At 45.0% G+C, this 24,974-nt stretch overlaps 1 protein-coding gene across 1 annotated transcript in view; it reads left to right on the top strand.

The window, feature by feature from the left end:
- The window catches only part of zdhhc2 (zinc finger DHHC-type palmitoyltransferase 2), a 28,172-nt gene that overhangs the window by 631 nt on the left and 2,567 nt on the right, over positions 1-24,974 (top strand). The window contains exons 2-12 of the mRNA XM_056236266.1: positions 3,752-3,778; positions 4,185-4,279; positions 4,789-4,909; positions 5,112-5,181; positions 5,271-5,303; positions 11,667-11,787; positions 12,314-12,446; positions 21,875-22,001; positions 22,088-22,180; positions 22,427-22,530; positions 22,714-22,773. Coding sequence (XP_056092241.1) covers positions 3,752-3,778; positions 4,185-4,279; positions 4,789-4,909; positions 5,112-5,181; positions 5,271-5,303; positions 11,667-11,787; positions 12,314-12,446; positions 21,875-22,001; positions 22,088-22,180; positions 22,427-22,530; positions 22,714-22,754 — 965 coding nt within the window. The 3' untranslated portion in view covers positions 22,755-22,773. The remainder of the gene's footprint in view (positions 1-3,751; positions 3,779-4,184; positions 4,280-4,788; positions 4,910-5,111; positions 5,182-5,270; positions 5,304-11,666; positions 11,788-12,313; positions 12,447-21,874; positions 22,002-22,087; positions 22,181-22,426; positions 22,531-22,713; positions 22,774-24,974) is intronic.

The following is a 24,974-nucleotide window of genomic DNA, read 5'->3' as shown; positions in this document are numbered from 1 at the left end:
ATTGGTCAGTGACTAATAAGCATGTGAGATGATAAAAAGATTATATGTATATATATATATATATATATATATATATATATATATATATATAGGCTATATACACACACACAAACTGTATATATTTTAATTCTGGGAATTCAGGTTGATTGGGACACATTTTCCCGGTCATCTCAATGGCAAAATTTGTCCCAATCGACCTGAATTCACACATATATATATATATATATATATATATGTGTGTGTGTGTGTATACTAATATATATATATATATATATATATATATATATATATATTAGTATACACACACACACACACATACACATATTAACTATGTTAAAAAACAAAACTGTTTTATTGCTTTTTTATATGACATTATTATATTTTTTATTTTTGAATTTTATTACAATCTTAGGACAGTTAACACCACCTAGACATTTTGGACTTTAAGCCCCACACATTTTAATAATAAATAAACTAACAATAATAATCCAGAAAATGCAAATATGTTCCTAGAAAAGGTGTATTCAAGTATTTTAATGAGTAACTTAATACTGTAGATCCACAAAAAAATAGCACCATGCCATTGACCCATATGCAATACTGTATGGAAAAATGTTGGCATACCCATTAAGACCCTCATACAAAACTTGATTTCTCCCCCTTCTTTTGTTGCTGTAAATATGAGCTCTGAGCACTTTAAAAACATCTTCAAGCTTTATTATGTACGGTGTCATTTGTATGTGCGCAACAAGCAAAGGTTTGTGTTCACATTAACATCATTCACTCCTTTGATTACATCTGCTATCATGTTCCCAAACAGCATGAAGAGGCTTTATTATTCTCTTGAATGGTGGATGATCATGAGGATGCCCTGTTTTTCTCTGAAGACTAATTGTGTGTGTATTTGGACTCCTTTAATAGCATCAAATGACGTTTAAATATCTGTGCATAAAACAGCTGCTTTGTGATGTTCCTTGGAGACTTCACTGAGTGAAGTGTCAGTGGCCAGGCCACATTTCTAATGGCTGTTCCCACTGGCAGGTTATACTGGTTTATGCTGAACTGCAGTCTGTGGGTCTCCAGGCACCCCACCCCTTGCTTTGTACTTGAACTGACAGAATAAAAACCATGAAGTGCTTTAAAGGGATAGTTCACTAAAAAACCGAAAAATCTGTCATTAATTACTCACCCTCATGTCGTTCCAAACCCATAAGACTTTTGTTCATCTTCCAACACAAATGAAGATCTTTTTGATGAAACGTTTCTGCCCCTCCATAGACAGCTACACAACTACCACTTTGGCGCTTCAAAAGGTTCAGAAAGAGATCATAAAACTAATTAATATGAATTGAGTGGGTTAGTCCACAATTTTGTGAAGAGACACTATCCCTTTATATGACGAACAGATTGTATTTAGGCTTTTATTCACATATAAACATTAATCAACTCACACATGTTCATGTTCGCTTGACGTGCGAGAACCAATGAGGTTCATTCTTGTTTCGCAGCATGTTTGAGCTTCCGCAAGAACCAATGAGGTTTGTTCTCGCACGTCAAGCTGGTTCGGTTGAGCTTTTATGTTCGCTGATCTATGTTTATATCCGCAAGAACCCACAAGATTTGTTCTCTTGCGTCAAGCAGCTTCGTTTTTGTGCTTCCGCAAGAACCTATGAGGTTTCTTCTCATGTTTCACAGCACGTTTGAGCTTCCGCAAGAGGTTTGTTCTCGCGCGTCAAGCATGTTTGGTTGAGCTTATGTTCGTGTTCACTGATCAATGTTTATTTGTGAGTAAAGCCTAAATTAAATCTGCTTATCGTAAGCGATCGAGTCTCTTCAGAAAATTTGGACTAAACCGCTCAATTCATATTTAACTATCTTTTATGGACTTTTTGAAGCATCAAAATTGGAGTTGCGTAGCTGTCAATGGAGGGACAGAAAGCTCAAAAATTTCCATCAAAAAGATCTTCATTTGCGTTCTGAAGATGAACGAAGACTTACAGGTTTGGAACGAAATGAGGGTGAGTAATAAATGACAGAATTTTCATTTTTGGCTGAACTATCCCTTTAATGTCTGATCTTGAGCATGAATTGAAGGCTATTTAGTTTGTATGGGTTCAATGGGATTATACCCTGCTGAAAAATGCAGCATTGCTGGTCACAAGCATAGCCTATGTTTTGCATGCTGGGACAAGCATGGGTTGCTGGTTTGCTGCATAGAAAGTGGGAGTGATGGTGGACCAGCTAAACTATACCAGGTCTAATCAGCCTAAATCAGCCTAGACCAACACTGAATTCAAGCTGGTTTATGATGGATTTTTCAGCAGGGCTGTTTGCTCATCGCAACAATGATGCAAATACCCAAAACCGTAACAGACAGTGTTAGTTTAAAACAGTGGTTCTCAATCCTGGTCCTGGGGAGCCACAGCTCTGCACAGTTTGTATGTCTCCCTCATTTAATTTGATTCAGATCATCAGCTCGTTAGGAAAGAGCTCTATTCACTGAAGTGGGTGTGTCAGATAAAGGAGACATATAAAATGTGCAGAGCAGTGGCTCCCCAGGATCAAGATTGAGAACCACTGGTTTAAAAGAAGATCTGTTTACTTGTTAATACTACTACTACTATGGTTTCGTTGCATTTATTTCAGCGCGTCAGTAAATCTTTATTTTACCCAACCCATGGTGACAAAGGTTGTTATAAACATACTGTCTGCTGATCCTAATGTCTCAAAGGTAATCTCACTGCCAAGCTGTCAAACTCAACCTCACCAATCTCTACTTGACCTATTTCTGCTGTCAAATCACTTGTGCTGCACGTGTTGAGTTTAGCAACAAACACATTTCTTAAACAACACTGATGTCATCAGGAGAATAAACGGTTTAATTGCTGAAATTGGTCATAATGTGTCTCGTCATCTGTTGACAGTTTTTATTGCTCGAATTGAGAGGGTTGAATGATAAGGTGTGATGATAATGGCCTTATTACAGTATATAATGTGATTGCTGGAAACTTGCAGTTATTCTTTACATGCCTTTTGTGAATTATTACAAAATCACAAATGTATCACAACTTTTTAAGCACCCCCTGAAACTGTGCATCTATTATACTCAATTAATAATAGATGCATTGTATCCTGGGATTGCGTTTTTTTGTTGTTGTTTTTTTACTTGTGCCAGATCTTTCAAAGAGCATATTTTGGATAAAGACAGAGTAGTGCATCCCAAGTCACATAGATGAGGCTAATCTAATGAGGCTTTTAGGACACTGCATTTTTAGTAAACTTAAACAACTAGATATTTATTGAAGAGCCTATATGCTTAGAATGTGTCAAACCTCAAAATAATATTTCTTTAAAAACACACTGTGCAAAACAAAATCCTCCTTCTGTGTCATCTGTGTGCGTGTGGTCCAATCTTGATTTTGAAACAGCTTTTCCCCCCTGCTTGTTCCTGTGTGGTCATAGTTAGTATCTCTAACCTCGTCACCACAAAATAGCTCATCGTCCTGAAAGAGCACCAGTTGAAGAGATGCAATCATGAGCTAGTGAATTTGGGCATCTGATCAAGAGTCTCTGTACAGCGTGAGTTCCAGCAACTGTGATCAGAACCATCTGCTGCTCGCTGACCTTCTAAATGCACAAGGAGTTTCAGTCCTACTGTTTATACAATAATATCCAGTGCAGAATTAAAAAAATACAGCATTAACAAAATCGTAGTGACATTGTTACCTTTTTCTTTCTCTTTCCTCTGCAGAATCTATTGAAAACATGGGAGAGAAAAGTAAGTTAGCCTTTTCCTACAATGTTTTATTTTTTATTTTTTTTAATAGGTAATTTCAATGGCAATTTCTTTCCTTTAATTGGAGCAAATATTTATAATGATTTGTGCTTTTTCTGAATGTTTATAAATGGTTGAATGATTTTTGAATGATCATGTGACACTGAAGACCGGAGTCATGCTAATGTAAGTCCATTGGACATTTTCACCCGTATTATCATTTGTCTTGATTGTAAAAAAAAAAAAAACACATCTCCTCAACCAACCACATGATTGAGTTATGCTATGCACCAAAGTTGAATAAGTTTAATAATCCCTCACCATAGTCATGTGCAATTCCCTTAGGGAGCACCACTAATGATGTAATGATCTTTTTTAATCAGCTTTCAATATTTCTTTTGTATCACAGTAGTTTATCTCCTGGTTTATCATGTGCTTTTCATAATGTTCCTGTGGTCATACTGGCAAACCATCTTCACAAAACCCATGAACCCCCTCAAAGAGGTGAGTAAATTTGAGAATAGAAATAAATGATATATTAATAATAACTATTCATTTCAAAGTAAACGCCAATAATTAGTAGCAGACAACTAAAGTCATCAGAATGTGGTGTAAACTGTGCCATCTCTAAGTAATTGAAGTGTTATTTTGCACAGCATACTCACTATGACTCATGAGGTGTTGGCTTATAATGAATATTATTTGCCTGTTAGCATTGTAATTTTGTAAATGTATGGTATAACAGCTTTTAGGATGAATTGTTGGTTACGCTTATTGAAAAAACAGCATGTTGGGTTGTAAATGGCATGTGATCGTTGGTGTAACTATAGCACCTCACTGGAAGCTGTTATTATTTCATGCTGAGGGAATGAGAAACCAACTGTAATAGAGAAACCACATATGGCTCAAACTGGCAATCATTCGTACTCCTCTCACTTCTCCGAGTGCAGACCGTGCTTGCTTGTCACACAGGAAACATCAAAATGTTTTGATTTTTTGTCTGTTCCTTTCAGTTCCACCTGTCACATCCTGACAAGGAACTATTAGAGCGTGAAGATCGGAGAGAATCTCAACAGGAAATCTTGAGGAGAATTGCTAAGGATTTGCCCATTTACACGCGCACAATGTCAGGAGGTGGGCACTTTTCTTTACGTTCAGCACATCCTAATTGTGCCAAAGACATCACTGTTAGCATGGCAAGTCTGTAACAGTCCATTCAGCCTAGATTTAGGCTCAGTAACAAATAATGGCCGCAGACAATTACATTTGTTTCAATCTGTCTTCAGTCTTCAGTGAATCCTATCGATCTGTATTTTAACAAGCTGTCTTGATACAGCTGTCCGCTACTGTGATCGCTGTCTGCTGCTGAAGCCTGATCGATGTCATCATTGCTCTGCCTGTGATATGTATGTCTTTCTCCTTTTTTAAAAGACACAACACATAATAGATTTTGCTGTGTTGCATTTCAACAGCTCCTGCCTCTGCTGTTTTACAGGTGCATTTTAAAGATGGATCACCATTGTCCGTGGTATGTACTAGCTCAGTAGATTAAACGCAAAGCAAGAATAAAAAGATTTTTGGTCTTGGAAGGAAGACATGTACCAAACATTTCTATAGGTTTCTATTAGACCAACAAAACAATCATTATTTTCCTAGCACACATTATTTGATTTTGCCATTAAAGCTACACTAGGGTGAATCCATAAGGTAGCCTAATAAAGTGAACATTTTTGGTGGTATAATTGTACATTTTGGTGAATTGGTGACTAATTTTAGTGAATTTCTACGCTCAGCTTACACCCCACTGATGGTTAGATTTAGAGATGGACCTTCATGCTTAATTTTTTTTCTAAAAATCATATTTTTTTTTTGTATCAAATTTGTTCCCACAACTTTACTAATTCGTTCCCTCATTTTTAAATCCTGTACACAATATAATCATTTTACTAAATCATGGCCACGTTGTAATAATTCCTTCACTTGTTTTAGTTAAATCAAAATGAGGTAATGATTTAGTTCTACGTGGCCACAATTTACTAAAACAAGAGAACCGTGGCCATGATTTATATATTTCCGTGGCCATGATTTATATATTTTTGTCCACATCATGTTCTGGGCTCCGTATATATTCTTTCTTTTGTTATTTATTAATTAATTTGCATAAGTGACATGATCACCTGTAACCATGGCCACAATGTCATTACTAAAACAAAGGATAATTTATAAATAAATAGTACATTTTTACTATTTATTAATTTTATGCAACAGCCACTAGAGGGCCAAAAGTTACATAGTGTAGCTAGTTAGTAATGCGCTACTGTAAAAATGTTTTATTCAAGTCAAAAATATTATTTAAATGAGCTGAATCAATCTGATTACATTACATTTCACAAACAAAATTAGCATCAAGAAGGGTAGAAAGGAAATAGCTTTTAAGGAAAAAACGTCTCAGGTTACTACTGTAACCATAGTTCCCTGAGAAAGGGAACGAGACGATGCGTCACTTGACGCTTTGGGAACGCCCCCAGCGTGCATGCGTCTGAGCATCAATGTCAACTAGTCCAATGGAAAGAATGAGCGTCACGGGCGGGTGACGTCATGACCAGGAAGGGATAAAGGCTCACCCGGTGAAACGCGGCATTAGCTTCAAAAAGTCGAAGCAAGCCGATCACAGGGAAGCAGGAAGTATGGCAGGGTGACGCATCGTCTCGTTCCCTTTCTCAGGGAACTATGGTTACAGTAGTAACCTGAGACGTTCCCTTTCGAGGGAACTCGCGATGCGTCACTTGACGCTTTGGGAACGAGAATACCCAAAACGCCAGAATTCCAAGTACCTGAGTGTCAGTCTGTTGGAACTAAGCACTAAGCACCTGAGAACCTGGGGCAGCATCCAGGTCCAAACTGTAAAACCTGACGAATGTGAGCGGTGAGGACCAGCCTGCCGCATCACAAACGTCTTGGAGGGAAACCCCAAATAACAAGGCTTTAGAGGCCGCCATACCCCTCGTTGAGTGAGCTCTGACCACCAAGGGACACGGATGGTCAGAGTACTCGTATGCAAGTGAAATAGCCTCGACTATCCACTTGCTAACCGTCTGTTTAGAAGCAGGAAGACCCTTCTTAGGTGATCCAAAGCAAATAAATAACTGGTCGGACTTCCTCATAGAAGATGTCCGATGAACATAAGTATCCAGTGCTCGCACTGGACACAAGAGGTTCAGCCTTTCCTGGTCCGCAGATGTAAAAGGAGGAGGACAGAAAGCCTGCAGCACGATAGGCCTCGGAATCAAGGTCGGCACCTTAGGGACGTATCCCTGTTTTGGAAATAAGAATGCCTTGACCATCCCCGGTGCAAACTCAAGGCAAGTGGGGGAAACCGAAAGGGCCTGAAGGTCTCCAACTCTCTTAAGGGACGAAATAGCTAGCAGAAAGATAGTCTTAAGGGTAAGAAATTTCTCTGAAACCGAATCTAAGGGCTCGAATGGAGCCCTAGACAGGCCTTCTAGTACTATTGCCAAATCCCAAGCTGGCACCCTAGTGCGAGTTGCAGGCCTCAGCCTCAATGTGCCACGAAGGAAACGTGTAATCAGGGGGTCTCGACCCAACGATGTACCCCCAACCAGGGCGTGGTAAGCCGCAATGGCCGCCACGTAAACCTTAAGTGTGGAAGGACATAAACCTGACGTAAAGCGCTCCTGCAAGAACTCGAGTACTGTGTTCACAGAACAGTTAACTTGATCCCACTGATGTCGGTGACACCATACAGAAAAAACTTTCCATTTCAGCGCATATAGTTTCCTAGTAGCTGGAGCTCTGGAGCTTAGGATGGTCTCAGCAGCCTCAGCTGAGAGACCACTCTCTATGAGTTGGGCCCCCTCAGAGGCCAAACCCACAGGTTCCAAATCTCTGGTCGAGGGTGAAATATTGTGCCCCCGGCCTGAGACAGAAGGTCTCTCCTGATCGGGATCTCCAAGGGAGGACCGTCTAAGAGATGGATCAGGTCCGCAAACCAGATCCGACTCGGCCAGCGTGGTGCTACAAGCAGTAGGCTTATTCCGTACTGGCGGACTCGTTCCAGAACTCCTGGGAGCAGAGCAACAGGGGGAAATGCGTACAGACGTAGCCTCGGCCACGTCTGCACCATAGCATCCAGCCCCAGGGGGGCTGGGTGAGTAAGGGAGAACCAAAGTGGACAGTGCGTCGTGTGCTGAGACGCAAACAGATCCACCTCTGCTTGGCCGTAAAACTCCCAAATTTTCTCCACCGCCTCGGGGTGGAGTCTCCAGTCCCCTGGCCTCAGCTCCTGCCTCGACAGGATGTCTGCCCCCACATTCTGGTCCCCAGGAATATACACTGCCCTCAGGGAGAGTACCTTCCCCAGAGACCACAGGAGGATCTGGTGCGCCAGTTTGCAGAGCGGACGCGACCGCAGACCCCCCTGACGGTTCAGATAAGAGACCACTGATGTGTTGTCTGTTCGTACAAGCACATGATGGCCCCTCAGGTCTGGGAGAAACTGTCTCAACGCATTGAAGACAGCCATCATCTCCAGGCAATTGATGTGCCACGAAAGATGATGACTTTTCCACAGACCCTGAACCGAGCGGCCTTCCATTACCGCTCCCCAGCCGGTGAGGGAAGCATCTGTCGAGATCGTAACACGATGGCAAAGAGCTCCCAATACCGGACCCTGGGTTAAGAACCAATGTTTCCTCCATATAATTAAGGCACGAAGGCACCGCCGCGTGACCTTGATCATACGAAGTGGGTTTCCCCTCGGGGAGAACCCTCTGGTCCTTAGCCACCACTGTAAAGGTCTCATGTACAGCAGGCCAAAAGGAATCACGTTGGACGCTACCGCCAAGAGACCCAACAGTCTCTCGAACTGTTTCACAGTGCGTGACTGGCCTAGCTTTAGCTCTTTGGTGGCTGTCAGGATAGCAGCTACACGAACGGGCGATAGAGTGGCCCGCATCGTCACTGAATCCCATACCACACCAAGGAAAGTGGTTCTCTGTACTGGAGAAAGAACACTCTTCTTGGCGTTGAGCCTCAACCCCAACATCTGCATATGGGCGAGAACGACACCTCGGTGCCGAACCGCCAACTGCTCTGATTCCGCCAGAATCAGCCAGTCGTCGATGTAGTTCAGAATACGTATGCCCTGAAGCCTGAGAGGGGCTAGAGCTGCATCCACGCATTTCGTGAACGTGCGGGGTGATAAAGCTAGACCGAAAGGAAGAACCCGATATTGGTATTCTTTGCCCCCGAAAGAAAACCTTAGGAACTTCCTGTGCTGAGGGAGGATGGAGATATGGAAGTAGGCGTCCTTCAGATCTATCGTGACAAACCAGTCCTCGGACCTGATTTGAGTCACGATCTGTTTGAGTGTCAGCATCTTGAACTTGAGTTTCTGTACTGAACGATTCAACAGACGAAGATCTAAAATGGGACGCAACCCCCCATCCTTTTTTGGAACAATGAAATAACGGCTGTAAAAACCCGACTCTCTGTCGGGTGAGTACACCTGTTCTATAGCTTCCTTTGCTAACAGGGCCTTTACCTCTTGCTCCATTACAAGAGCCTGCTCGGGATGCACCACTGTGGGCAGCACCCCGTTGTAACGAGGAGGACGAGAACCAAACTGGATTCTGTATCCTTTCTCTACAATCTGCAGGACCCAATGAGAAATATTCGGCAGAAGCTTCCACGCTGCCAGAAAATTTACTAAGGGAACCAGCCTCTCGAGGCTGGTCTCTGGTGTTATCGAGACAGCCAATTCCGGAGCCTGAAACATAATGGCAGGAACTACCTGAACTGGCCGCTCTAAGGCCCCCCTCAGAGGGCGCGAAACCGATGCTGTGCCGCAGCATAGCATCAGCGACTCGCTGGAGACCGCTGCGCCCTGAAGCACCAAGGGTGGCAGGGTTGGCAGAACGGTCTCGTAAGGACCCCGAAATGGAACGGGCACCGTATAATGAGGTGTACACCGCTCCACTTCGGTCGGGGCTGTCCTCACAGGCCTGATGCATGAACATCAGGACCTTTTTTTTTTTTGAACCGAAGTCTTCTTCGCCTGAAGAACGGTCCTCAGATCCGGCTTCGACTTAGAAGACTTCGGTTGAGAGGGTTGCGTCCGTCTCCAGTCTCTACGTGGAGGTGCACGAGACGCAACACTCTCTTTCTGATGCACACGATATGATGAGCTCGACGGCTGGGGCTGCTCACGCCCAGCAGTCCCAGGGGGCTGGACCCGGCGAGGGATAAACTTTTTAAAAACGTCCGCTTGTTTCTTTGACTCCTGAAATCTCTCGACGACCGCGTGGACTGCGTCGCCGAAGAGACCAGAAGGTTCAAGCGGAGCATCTAATAAAAAAGCTCGATCTTTTTCTTTAATCTCAGACAGATTTAACCATAAATGTCTCTCAGTAGCTACCAAGGCTGCCATAGACCGCCCAATTGCTCTGGCGGTCTCCTTAGTAGCCCTGAGAGAAAGATCGGTAGCCCGACGAAGTTCACGAATATCGTCATGACTGACTCCCTCACTACTATCCAGATCCCCCAGCAGGTCAGCTTGATAAGCCTGGAGCACAGCCATAGTATGCAGACATGCTCCAGCTTGACCTGCTGCCGTATAAGCTTTGCCCACTAACACCGAAGTGGCTTTAAGCGGTCTAGTGGGCAAAGCCGAGGCTTTCAGAGACGATGCGGGACCAGGGGAAAGATAACTGGCTAAATTCTCTTCCGCCTGGGGCATCGCCTCATAACCATACTCTTTCAGCCCTCTTATTCTCGAATAAGTGTTAACATGAGGGCTGAAAAGACGTGATGAATATGGTTTATTCCACGATTTAGAAATTTCATTGTGCAAATCGGGAAAAAATGGAAGCCCTCGTGGTGGAGATAATGTGGTGGAAGATAAAAAGCGCTCATCTAATTTGCTTTTAGGACGAGCGCCCTTCTTCTCAGATGGCCATTCAATATTTAATTTCTCTACAGCCCGCGACATAACATCCACCAGCTCATCATATGCTGGGGAAATAAATTGTGAATCTCTTTCCCCCATGTGTGTGCTTACACTCTCCACACTCATCGCATCAACCTCCTCGGAGGAAGAGCAATAAAGTAATGGAGGGCTCTCTCCCCGGGCAGAAGAAACCGCAGAGCGTGCTTCCGACACCGGGGAGAGAGCACTGGATCTCTCGGGTAAGGAAGGAGAAAGAGCCCTTGGACCCGTCTCCAACCCCTCCGAAAGATCCTTTTGCGATCCCCAGGAATGCATTCTCCGCGCTGCCTCAGCAGACGCGGGTCCTGATCCCTGTGGATCGCGAGCCTGCCCACTCTCTTTATCAAAGAGTGACAGGCGAGAGCGGAGCATGCGAAGCGGTAACATCTCACAATGCTGGCACTCAGCCCCCTCGAAGGCTGAGACCGCATGCTCCACTCCCAAACAAACGACACAAAGCTCGTGTGTGTCCCCACCCGTTAAATAACGCGGGCAGGGAGAAGCACACTGTTTGTACACTTGTTTAGTTTCCATCCTTTTCCGCAACAGACAACAGTAAATAGACAGAGACAAAATGACACAAATCGCTTGCTGAGACACAGAAGCTAATGCCGCGTTTCACCGGGTGAGCCTTTATCCCTTCCTGGTCATGACGTCACCCGCCCGTGACGCTCATTCTTTCCATTGGACTAGTTGACATTGATGCTCAGACGCATGCACGCTGGGGGCGTTCCCAAAGCGTCAAGTGACGCATCGCGAGTTCCCTCGAAAGGGAACTGCCCATTTTCCCTTGTTATAGTGTATGTTGGGCAGTATTTTGCAATAAAAATAGATATTAATATCCAATTTTATTGAGGCTAATAGGCATTTTGTCTTCTTTGACAGGGTGAACAATTGCGTGGGCTTCGCCAACTACAAGTTTTTCATGCTCTTCCTAGCATATTCATTGTTGTATTGCCTCTTTGTCACTGCCACAGACTTGCAGTATTTCATTCAGTTCTGGACTGTAAGTATGAATTATTAATTTATTAGGCTTATATTAGGAAACAGATCATTTGAATGTTCAGATAGGCTGTCTTTAATTGAATAACACACCAACTGGAGTACTCAATAAAAACAATGTTTTATTTTTATTTTGAAAGGTTGATGGTAAAACACATCAGCGTCTAATCCAGTATTTGGTAGGACTGAGTCAATCACAGACATTGATAGTTCCTGTAGTTTTAATAGTTTCCCTCAGCACAACACCTACAGTAAGTTACACTTTCTGTTAGATGCAGTAGACAAGGAAATGTAGGCTTGTTCAAAAAATGTTCTAGTCTAGAATAGACTGTCCATAGGGACCATGTATCCCACAAGTTTAATTTCACAACTTTATGTAACTTGAGTATTCCAGACATACTATATTCTGTAAAACTGTTTATCAACTAGATAATATAGCAGCCAATAGCTTGAATTAGGCCTGATCTGTTTTTTTGTTTGTTTATTTCAGTCTACGCCTGTTTGTGGTGTTTTCTCCATGTTTCTCACAGAATGGCCTGCCTGATACCCAAGCCAAATTTCACATCATGTTCCTGTTTTTCGCTGCCTCCACGTTCTCAGTGAGCCTAGCGTTCTTGTTTGCTTATCACTGCTGGCTTGTCTGCAAGAACAGATCCACATTGGGTGAGTGGGTTGTGCTGTAATTACCCTTGGATTTCACTAGTCAACATGGGCTCCTCAATAGTGTGTATTTTGCATTCTATGATCATCTGTCCGCACTGCCTGATCAAATACGTCTCATACAACCAGTGACTCAGATCTGGGGCAGGTGGAGTTTAGGTCTTCTGCCGTCTGCCCTTTGTGGCAGATCCTCAAGGGAAACATGTGCAACATGCCCAGTCTTCTGGCAAAAGCAAGTGTGTCAAGATGCATTATGGTTAAAAATGTAAAAAAAAATGAATCTCAGAATCAGACATATATTTTATTCTTAATCCTGCAAAGCCTACTGTATCATATTTGATACTCAAATTTCTAAGGACAATAAATTATCACCGCGAACAAATCTTTGTTGTACACAATCTACTACATGCCTTCTCTTGTCTGATTGACCGTTCATACTTTATTAGCAAGTAAATAACTTTTTAGTATGATTCTAAAAATGTCCACCTTTAGGTTGTGGCACATGTCTTTTTGCGGTGAAATTTTTACTTATTTTCTATCTGATTTTTTTAATTGTATTTTTTTTTAGAAAAATCATGCTAAAATTTTAGTATCAAATATGAGACATCAGGCTTTTGAGAAATGTTTATTTGTTCATCTCTAAATTATCATTGCATTGCATTGCATTATATGCTTTACCCCCACAATTAAAACACCGAGCTTTGATCATAAGACTAAAGATTTAAATATCATCTTAGTAAGACATATTTTTGGTAGAAATAGAGTTACAACTGATATTTAAAGGCGTTTCATGTAAGTACTGTGCTATACTGTTATAACAATCTCATTGATTTACATTAGAAGCAATCAGATATACATAAATATCAGCAATAGCAATAAAGTTTGGGCCTCTGAATAAAATTGAGGTGTTTTTTTCTTCTTGAGTATGAGCTCCATATTCTCCTATATCATAATATATAGGAGTCATAAAAGTATGATACTCTACACAAAAAAACACACACAAAGGGTTAACAAATATTTTTGTCTAAAGGCTCAAATAAGTTTTCCATAAAAAAATATGGAACTGACTAGTCTCCATTGATTATACTGAAATACTGATTAGTATTTCATATGTTAGGCTTTAGAGGGTTAAAAGTTAAAGGATTAGTTCACTTTAAAAAAAACTTTTGCTGATAATTTACTCACCCCCATGTCATCCAAGATGTCCATGTCTTTCTTTCTTCAGTCGAAAAGAAATTAAGGTTTTTGATGAAAACATTCCAGGATTTTTCTCCATATAATGCACTTTACTGGCTACCAAACGGTCCAAGGTCCAAATGACAGTTTCAGTGCAAACTGCAAACTGTTCAAATGGTTTTAAATGACACCAGACGATGAATAAGGGTCTTATCAAGCGAAACGATCGCTCATTTAAAAAAAAAAAAAAAAAGTTTAAGTTTAATAAGCTCACATGCTCGCCTTGCTCTGTTCTGTGTAACTCTCCTGTTCGAACTCGTTCATCAAAATGAACAAATCTTTTTCCGAGTCAATTCGTTCATTTCGGTCGTTAAATGAATCAAATGACTCGTAAAAAGATTTGTTCATTTTGATGAACGAGTTCGAACAGGAGAGTTACACAGAACAGAGCGAGGCGAGCATGTGAGCTTATAAAACTTAAACTTTCTTATTTATTTTTTAAATGACCGATCGTTTCGCTTGATAAGACCCTTATTCATCGTCTGGAATCGTTTAAAGGAGACGGAGTCATAATGTAGTATTAACTTTGATACCCACGCTCTATTATAGTCATTTCATGCCCTTCTAAAAAAGAAAAATTGGAAAAAAATAAACACAGAGCTCGTTTGACCCTTATTTCTGAATGCATTATTGTCTCGCGAGATCTGATGCGAGATTTTGGCTGTCGTGGACGGTCATTTTAATAATGCAAATGAGGGGCGCGTTGATTGGTGGCAGGAAGGAGGGGGCTTGACACCGCAGGTAACTTCAGCATATCATTCAAAAAAGAAATCATGGCGCAAGTTGTTAATGAACCCGACCCGGCCGCGACCTACGGGATTCAACTGTATATGTTTGAGCCAGACTCTGAACCAGAGCTGGAAACGGAAGAGGAACAACAGTCAATTGAAGGACGTCTACATCAACATGTCTCTGAATGGTAAAGACTATTTTTTTGACTGAGACATACTACATTAACATCAGTAACGAGCTAAAACGTTTTTTGCTATTTTCTCCCACATAAGTTTAGCTTTAATTTAATGTAGATTACATTAACGGAGATGTAGTCTACTTTATTTTCAGCTTACAGTGGTTATAGAGATTAACGTTTGCTATAATGTGTTGTTTTTGCCTTTTTTGACGTTGTGGTTTTTTAGATATTTAATAATTTTCATCTGCAGACATGTAACGTTATGTTCTCTTACGAGAGGTTCTCTCGTATTGCGTAAGCTAGTTTACGCTGCGGGAAAGATTCATCTTTGCTGAGATATTGAAGCCAAAAATTATTTCATAATTTGTATCCATACACAACGCAGTTCCTCTGCGGCAGACCTAGAGCAGGCTAGCTAGCAGCTCATTGGTTCGCTCAGAGAGAACTGCTTAAGCCTATGGGAGAGCGGGGCTGAACCCGCTTCCAATGAGAGGCGCCCGCGCGCTCATTGCGTCATGGCCCGCCAGAATGGGCGTGGCCATGGTGTATATAACAGTCTCTCCCAGGCTTATATGTTGATTCATTTCATCTTCAGCAAGCTGCAAGCTTCTGCTGTCCTGAGAAAAGCCGTCGCCGTCGAGAAGGCATCACTCTAGCGAGCTCCCGGACCCTGAAGAAGCCGGCCGTCTTCGCCACCTTCAGCCGCCCTGCAAGCTAGCGCCATCCGACGACTGTATCCTTCTCTATTATATCTAAAAGAGCCGAGCGTCTTTTTAAAGATGTCTCGTTTTTCCTGCGGCTCTTGCCGCGCTCGTCTCGAGGACGGAGACCGCCATGTCATCTGCGCTCTCTGCCTGGGACTCGAGCACGCAGAACTCGCCCTCGCGGATGGAGGATGCGACTTCTGTGAGAGCCTGCCGTTGTCGTCCCTGCGGGCACGACTTCTGGCAGCAAAATCCGCTCCCGCGCCGCCTTCCTCTTCGCCGCGTAAGAAAAAACGCCGCTCCCAGAGGCCGCCGGAGCCCCCAGCGGAACAATGCGGGCCGCCGCCGCCGCCTCCCGCTTCCCGCTCTCCCTCCCCGCCCCTGCCGGACATACAGTTGCCGCCGAGTGGCCGCTCTGTCGCTTCCGATGACGCCGCGGAGGAGAAGGACTCCTGTTCACTGCTCGCTTCTGACAGTGAAGAATGGTCATCTCTCGGATCCACGAGAGAATCGGCGGGGATCCGCGCCGGGATAGAGGAGGAACTAATGCGCCTCCTCTCACAGGCCGTCAAACGCCTCGGTCTCGAGTGGTCTCCTCCACCCGAGCAGGCCCCGAACCGGATGGACGGCAGCTTTTTCATCGGCGCTCGACCCCCGCGTGCAACCGGGCCGCTCCATTCCTGCCTGAACTTCACGCAGAGCTGACGAAGTCCTGGAATGCCCCGCTCTCGGCTAGAAACCGCTCTGATATATCCGCCTCGCTGCGCTCGGTGGACGGAGCCGCCGAGAAAGGCTACTCAGCCATGCCGCCCGTCGAGGACTTGGTCGCCGCACACCTCTGCCCGCCCTCTGCTAGATGGCGCTTTTCCCCCACGCTTCCTTCGAAAGCTTGCAGAGCGACCTCGAGCTTTCATGCTCGCGCCTACGCCGCCGCCGGTCAGGCCGCCGCAGCGCTACATTCGATGTCTGTCCTCCAAGTATTACAGAGCGATATTCTCTGTGAGTGGGCCGAAGGCGGTAGAAACCCCTCCCCCGCTGTCACGGATCTGAGAAGTGCTACGGACCTCGCCCTTCGCGCCACTAAAGCCGCCGCACAAGCTCTGGGGAGATGCATGGCCAGCCTTTGTGTTGCCGAGAGACACTTATGGCTCACGCTCGCCGACATGGGAGATTCTGAGCGCGCCGCGTTTCTTAACGCGCCCCTCTCCCCGACGGGCCTTTTTGGATCTGCTGTCACGGGAATCGTCGATCGCTTTTCTGAGGTCCAGAAAGCTACTCAGGCGATGAATTTGTTTCTGCCCCGCCGCGCTAGCTCTTCCGCGGGCCGCTCTCGCGAGCCTCCTGCCAGAGCTCCACCACAGCGCCCCCCTCCGCAGACTCAAACAGCCCAGCGCAGACAGGGCGGCCGCCCTCGCTCTCGCTCTGACAGCCGCCGCAGACCGCCGCCCCCACGAGGCCCGCGACCTAAGATCACGCTGAAGCCTGATCATCAGAAGTCTGCCTAGCAAAGTCAAGAAAACGACGGTGCTCTCCCGCTGCGGCCGGACCGCCGTCAAAGCTTCGCCCTCTGTCACTCCCCGTTATTTCGCCGACTGCTGTAGTGTTGACCGCCACAAACAAGCCGGTGTCCCAGCCCGCTTGCGAGCGACAAAAAGGCCGTTTTTACGGCTACCCAGAGAAATCTCAAAAAGAGAAAATTTGCCAGTTGTGTAGAAAATGTGCCCACAATCATGTGCTCACCCATACACACAAGCATAACATACCCCGTGTCTCTATCAGAGCCCCATCACATGAAACGGGCACAGCCCGCTCTAATATCAGAGAACATAAACACGCCCACGAGCTCGTGCGCGTGTCCCCTCTCTGCTCGCTCTGTTTCACGGCCCATAGACTCCTCTCTGAGTGCAAATCCCGTTGCCACACACATTCAAAGCGCGCCCACACACTGTGTCCAGCCCGCTATGTGCAGCAATCAGGGCGATATAGCCATTCGGCCACTAGCCGCATGCTCCAAAGCGTGGGAAGCCATTCCAGGCATTTCCCCGTGGGTGCTAAGCATTATAAAGGACGGCTATCTGCTACAGTTTCGCCGCCGCCCGCCTCATGCGCGCGCGGCTCGAATCTACTGTCAGCCCGCTGGCCGCCGGCACGCTCCGCTCAGAAATTGCGACGCTGTTGCAAAAGGGCGCCATAGAGAGAGTCCCACCATCTATGACCGAGTCGGGTTTTTACGGCCGTTATTTTCTGGTTCCCAAGAAAGACGGCGGCCTCAGACCGATTTTAGATCTCAGGTCTTTGAACAAAGTGCTCATGAAGAGACCGTTCAAGATGCTCACTACCAGGAAACTCCTCGCGCAGGTGCGCCAGGGGGACTGGTTCATCTCTCTAGACCTGAAAGACGCCTATTTTCAGATCCAGATAAATCCCCGTCACAGGCCATTCTTACGTTTCGCCTTCGAGGGTCATGTTTATCAATACGCCGTTCTCCCGTTCGGCTTATCTCTGGCGCCCCGCACATTTACGAAGTGCATGGATACGGCGCTCGCCCCCCTGCGGAGCCAGGGGCTGCGCATATTGAATTATCTGGACGACTGGCTGATTTTGGCCCAATCACAGACGGAGCTTCTGTCGCACCGCGCAGTTCTCCTCGACCATCTGAAAACGCTGGGCCTCTCTGTCAACTGGACAAAGAGCTCCCTTCAACCCAGTCAATCGATTTCCTTTCTAGGAATAGATTTGAACTCGGTCACGATGACGGCTCGCCTGTCTACACAGCGCGCGCGCAGTGTACAGCGACTGGCCGCCTCGTTTCAGATGGGCACCCGCTCACCTCTGAAAACTTTTCAGAGGATGCTGGGTTACATGGCCTCAGCCTCCGCTGTGCTTCAGCTGGGCCTTCTGCACATGCGTCCGCTTCAGCTTTGGTTAAACAGCCATGTACCCCACCGCGCGTGGAACACGGGCCGCTAGCTGATCAGAGTTACGCAGACATGTCTCACGGCGCTGCAGCCATGGACAGTAGCAGAATGGTTTCGACAGGGCGTCACGATGGGGACCTTTTCTCGCCGAAAAGTCATCTCGACAGATGCATCCAACACGGGTTGGGGTGCAGTCTGCGAGGGCTCACCAGCCTTCGGCCATTGGTCGACACAGGAAAGCCCCTTACACATAAACTGTCTGGAAATGCTTGCGGTCGAGAACGCGCTTTCGCGCTTCCTCCCGCTCATTCGGGGACACCACGTCCTGATCCGTTCGGACAACATGGCTGTGGTCTCCTATCTCAACCGTCAGGGCGGTGTCAGGTCCAGGAATCTCTTCCTACTGACACACCGCATTTTAGTTTGGTCTCAGAGCCGCCTGCTCTCGCTCAGAGCGACGCATGTGCCGGGCCATCTGAACGACGGCCCAGACATTCTGTCCAGGAACCTCATCTCCTCAGGAGAATGGTCCCTGAACACACAAACGGTCCAAATACTGTGGCGGCTATTCGGCAGAGCAGAGGTGGACCTCTTCGCGTCAGAAGAGAACGCTCACTGCCCAATATTTTTCTCAAGGAGCGAGGACGCGCTAGCCCAGGAATGGCCTCGCCGCCCGCTCTATGCATTCCCTCCGATCGCTCTGCTACCACAGGTAATTCAGAGGATCAGGGACACACGCCACTCGGTGCTCCTCATAGCCCCGCGTTGGGAGAGTCAGAATTGGGTTCCGGAGCTCACTCAGCTGTCGCAGACAGCCCCGTGGCCCATCCCAGTCAGAGCAGATCTCCTCTCTTAGGCTCGCGGCACGATCTGGCACCCCCATCCACGGCGCTGGGCGCTACATGCATGGGTGATCAACGACTATTCGTTGATTTGCCAGAAGGAGTAAGAAACACTATCATACAGGCTAGAGCACCTTCCACGAGAAGGCTCTATGCGTCTAAATGGTCTGTGTTCTCAAAATGGTGCACCGACAAACATCTGGACCCACGGTCATGCGAGGTGCCGTCTTTGCTTGTTTTCCTTCAAGAGATGCTGGACAAGGGCAGGTCCCCCTCCACTCTCAAGGTTTACGTGGCAGCCGTCGCGGCGTTCTCTGAACCCCGACGCGCTCAGTCCCTGGGCAAAGACGAGTTAGTCATCCGCTTCCTCAGGGGAGCTAAGAGGATGAACCCTCCGCGCCCCCCTTCGGTTCCTATCTGGGATCTTTCTATAGTTCTCGAAGCTATGAAAGCACCCCCGTTCGAACCGCTCGAGTCTGTGGACCTAAAATACCTCTCGCTCAAAACCGTTTTTCTGACGGCTCTGTCCTCAGTAAAACGCGTGGGGGATCTTCACGCGCTCTCATCCAGCGCCGCGTGTCTCGAGTTTGGTCCGAATGATTCTGTTGTCATTCTTAAAACTAGACATGGCTATGTCCCGAAGGCGATTGGTACCCCGTTCAGGGCTCAGATTATTTCCCTATCGGCTCTGCCTTCATCCGATAGTGAGCGCGACGCCAATCTCCTCTGCCCGGTGCGGGCTCTGAGATTGTACACTACGCGCGCTGCCGCGTTCAGACGCGCTGAGCAGCTTTTCGTGTCGTTTGGGGGGCGCACCAAAGGTCTGGCCGCCTCTAAACAGACACTGTCTAGATGGATAGTAGACGCTATCGCCTCTGCTTACGCATCTAAATGCCTGCCCTGCCCTCTGGGCATCAGGGCGCACTCCACTAGAGGCATGGCCTCATCGTGGGCATGGTCCTGTGGAATTTCCATTCATGACATTTGTGTGGCCGCGGGATGGGCCTCCCCGTCCACTTTTGTCAGATTTTACAACTTGGAAGTTCCCGCCTTGCAGGCAAAATTACTAGCTGTCTAACGACCAGCTCCCTAAGAAGCTGCATTACTGGGAGTCCCTCACACAACCGGTTCGCCCCTTGTGCTCTCCTTAAATGCTTATACACTTCATGTGCCCGCTCTGCCGGCCTCATACATGCTTATGTATACACTTCATGTGCCCGCTCTGCCGGCCTCATAATACATTCACTCCACGTTAAAAATCCCCCGGTATCACCCTGGGATTCATGAGTGGATTCATAGCGCGCACGGCGTTGACCAGGTGTTCCCGCAGCGTAAGCTAGCTTACGCAATACGAGAGAACCTCTCGTAAGAGAACGAATCGGTTACCTAACGTAACCTCGGTTCTCTCTAGAAGAGGGAACGAGTATTGCGTTCCCGGCCGTGCTTGCGCTACTAGCGTTTCGCTTCACGCTGAAATAAATCAACATATAAGCCTGGGAGAGACTGTTATATACACCATGGCCACGCCCATTCTGGCGGGCCATGACGCAATGAGCGCGCGGGCGCCTCTCATTGGAAGCGGGTTCAGCCCCGCTCTCCCATAGGCTTAAGCAGTTCTCTCTGAGCGAACCAATGAGCTGCTAGCTAGCCTGCTCTAGGTCTGCCGCAGAGGAACTGCGTTGTGTATGGATACAAATTATGAAATAATTTTTGGCTTCAATATCTCAGCAAAGATGAATCTTTCCCGCAGCGTAAGCTAGCTTACGCAATACTCGTTCCCTCTTCTAGAGAGAACCGAGGTTACGTTAGGTAACCGATTCGTTTTTCTTTATGTTTATTAATTCTTGACTGTTTTTTAAATTTATCTATCCTTATCAGATACATTAACCGCATTAGTAGTTAGCTGCTGTTTGTTACACAAAATATAGTAATAAAAACACAGTCTTACCGTTTCAAATTCAGGCAAGTCCCTGATTGTTGGAATGGCACCTTTTTCCAAACGTAGCTTCGATGCCAACTTCGCCTGATATTGCCCCAAATTTGTAAAAGATTCTTTTGTGAAATGTTTAGCGCAGACACCTAACGTTGAGCAAGTTGAGATGGTTGTTGGAACAGCGTCATTAAAAATAAATTTCATCCACTTGTCCCTTGTAGTTTGGTCAGTTTTGGGTAAAGAAAAAACATTAGAATGTGGATTATGACAGTTAACCACAGACCAACTCACGTGTGCACTACGTTTCTGCATCTTTCTTGACTGAATATGATGGGGAGAGGGGCAGGGCGGGCCTCCTCTGCGGTGTCCATATATGGTATATCCGGCCCCGTCTTGACGTCAAGTCGGGGGAGAAATTGAAATCTCGTATTTGAGTGCGCGTGCACGTTGGCTAGTTTAAGAACCCTGGGGTAAACAAACGCTTCACTTTTGAATATCAGCATCCCGGCCAATGTATAATCGTTAGTCAATCATAACATACATTGATTCTCATGGAAAAGTGAAAATTGCACATTATGACTCCTTTAAAGCCCTTTGAACAGTTTGCAGTTTGCACTGAAACTGTCTTTTGGACCTTGGACCGTTTGGTACCCAGTAAAGTGCATTATATGGAGAAAAATCCTGGAATGTTTTCATCAAAAACCTTAATTTCTTTTCGACTGAAGAAAGAAAGACATGGACATCTTGGATGACATGGGGGTGAGTAAATTATAAGCAAAAGTTTTTTTAAAAGTGAACTACTCCTTTAAGAGAAAATTGGAAATCATGTTAGGATTGCATATGAAGTGTCTTTATGTGTTTATGCGGTTTAAATGTTTCTCCTGTCAGAGGCTTTCAGAGCTCCTGCGTTCCAGCATGGCCCAGACAAGAACGGCTTCAGTTTAGGAACAAACAATAACTTTCGCCAAGTGTTTGGAGAAAAAAAGAAATACTGGCTGCTGCCTGTTTTTTCAAGGTATCAGTCATATTCAGTAGCACTGAAAATATCAGTGTCAGTGTTGGCCTATCTCATTCGCTCTGTATCACGTTGTGTTTCTGCAGTCTGGGTGACGGCTGTTCATTCCCCACATGTCTAGCGAACCCAGACCCCGAACAACCCTCCTTGCCCCCAGGACGCAACCCTTCTATCAAAAGGTTCATGCCTCAGATGAATTATTCATTTAGGAACATATTGTATAAAAATATAAATATATATATATATATAAATATAAGAAAAAATGTCCCACCTTTGACAGTCCAATCAAACAATGAGTCAAGACAGAAATTTGCAGTAGATATTACTTCTGGTTCCACTGTCACACTTGAAATGCGCATTGCATTGTGGGATAGTGTATTGCTGATATGCAGAGCTTTCCATTCATGCCCTTTTCATTCTTCCAGTGCTGGTGAGTCTCATCAGTTTCCACCTAAACCTCTGAGAGAGTCTCAGAGCCGGCTGCTGAATAACGGACAGTCAGAGGGAAGTGAAGACCGAGACAAGCGAGGTGACAGGACAGTTATGTCACATCTGAGATCATTACAAAACCATTACATTGAGTGTTCTGTTTGTCTTGACCATAGATATGACTAATAGATATGAGGTAAACCTGGAGCTGTGAATGTGTGAGGTAATATTACAGTGTGGGGAAACAACGTTGTACACTTTTCATGCTGTGTTTTCCTGACAGGTACAAGCAACCCAGCCTTGACTATTGAGAAGGAAACTTAGGAACATGTTAATGAAACAGGTTTGTTACTTTTGTGTGTACATATTACAATAACATTTGACTTATTTTCAGATAATAAAACTTTAAAGTGCTTCAAAATTATAGTATTGTAACACTACCGTTCAAAAGTTTGGAGTAATTTTTTTTTCTCTTATGCTCACCAATGCTGCATTTATTTGATCAAAAATACAGTAAAAACAGTACAATTATGAAATATTATTACAATGTAAATTAACTATTTTTAATATATATTTTTTTATATTCTGGTGATATGATTATTCCAGTGTCACATTATCCTTCAGAAATCATTCTAATATGCTGATTTGCTGCTCAAGAAACATTTTTTTTTGAACAAACAAAAAACAGTTGTGCTATGTGCTAATATTTTTGTGAAAACTACAATATGTTTTTTTCAGGATTCTTTGATGAATGGAAAGTTCAAAATAACAGCATGTGTTTGAAATATAAATATTTTGTAACATTATCAATGTCTTTACTTGGGCATTTAATTCATTTAATGGATCCTTCCTGAATAAAAGTATTAATTTATTTTAAACCATCTTACTTTCCCCAAACCTTTGAATGGTAGTGTATTGAACATACCACATATACTGATATATTATATTATATTATATGAGTATTATATTATCTGTGGCTGGAGCAAGGTGACAACGGTCAGGGGTTTGAAGGTTCATCAAGGGAAAATGAAATGCTTGAGGGAGAAGGGACAAGGGCCTCGCATTGATCAGTACTTCTTACGAAGTCAGTCAAGTCAGTCGAATGAAATCCAGCGACAGGAAGCAAACCACAGCTCGCAGGATATCAGCACCCCTGTCATTGACGAAAGGAGGGCTTGCACAGTTAGTGATGAACATATTCATACTTGTGAACCCGGTCAGGCTAACCAGCATAAGAGAGAAAAGAACCTCAACGGGCATAGGCCTGGAGTTAGATGGCCAAGAGCTTGTGAGAAAACTGCATGGGACACGGTAAACACAGATCTATGCTTTGCATTGGAAAGATTAACTGGTACAGTTGAAAAGAAGCTGGATAAATTTGGGGACATCATTTACGCATATGGAAGTGAGAGGTTTGGTGTGGAAAAAAGGAAGGAAAAAGTACAAACTACTCCTGGAATGTCTAGACGGCAGCAGAAAATTGAAGGGTTAGTTAGAGAAAGGAGACAGCTGAGGAAGCAATGGAAAAGAGCAGAACAAAGTCAGAAGGAGGGACTCAATCTCTTACAAAGGGCCATAAAAGATAAGCTGGCAACATTACGCAGAGCTGAGCGCCTACGGAAACGCTACAAAAAGAAGGAACGTGCGAGGGCTAATTTCTATAAAGACCCATTCAAATTCGTAAAGAAGTTATTCACCAGTGAGAAGAATGGCACTTTAAAAACATCTAGGATTGAGCTAGAGAGATATTTGGAGGACACGCATACAGATGCAAAAAGGCATGAGCCTATGTCAATTCCATCAGACATACCACCTATCAACCCACCAGAATACCAAATGGAGGTCTGTGCACCTAAGTGGAAAGAGGTAGAGCAGGCTGTGAGAAAGGCAAGGGCTTCATCATCTCCAGGGCCTAATGGAGTTCCGTACAGAGTGTACAAGAGTGCTTCAGGAGTTCTGCGAATTCTGTGGAAATTGATAAAAGTGGCATGGGAAAAACAGGTTGTACCTAGAGCATGGCGCAGAGCAGGTGGAGTCTTTATACCTAAAGAAAAAGATGCTACAAGCATCAGTCAGTTTCGTCCTATTTCACTATTAAACGTTGAGGGTAAGATTTTCTTCAGCATTATTGCCCAGAGATTGTCCACCTACCTGTTAAAGAATGGCTTCATTGACACCTCAGTTCAAAAAGCGGGTATTCCAGGGTTCTCAGGATGCTTAGAACACATCAATGTTATCTGGCAACGAATTCAGTCAGCTAAAAAGGAGAGGAAGGAGCTCCATGTGACATTCCTGGATTTGGCTAATGCATATGGTTCAGTGCCACATGAGCTTCTTTGGGCAGCATTTGATTTTTTCAGAGTACCAATGTCAATAACAAATTTAGTGAAAGCCTATTTTGGAGATTTGCAATTCAGTTTCTCAACTCCAAAATTCAGCACTGCATGGCAATGCCTAGAGGTTGGAATAATGGCAGGATGCACCATTTCTCCACTGGCTTTTACCATGGCGATGGAAGTAATCATGAGGGCATCAAGATGGGTA

This window comes from Rhinichthys klamathensis, unplaced genomic scaffold (genome assembly GCF_029890125.1).
Source record: "Rhinichthys klamathensis goyatoka isolate OS25496 unplaced genomic scaffold, OSU_Roscu_1.1 h1tg000442l_1, whole genome shotgun sequence".
NCBI classification, from domain to species: domain Eukaryota; kingdom Metazoa; phylum Chordata; class Actinopteri; order Cypriniformes; family Leuciscidae; genus Rhinichthys; species Rhinichthys klamathensis.
Note: the sequence above shows the minus strand (reverse complement) of the source record. Positions and strands in the feature narration are given on the sequence as shown.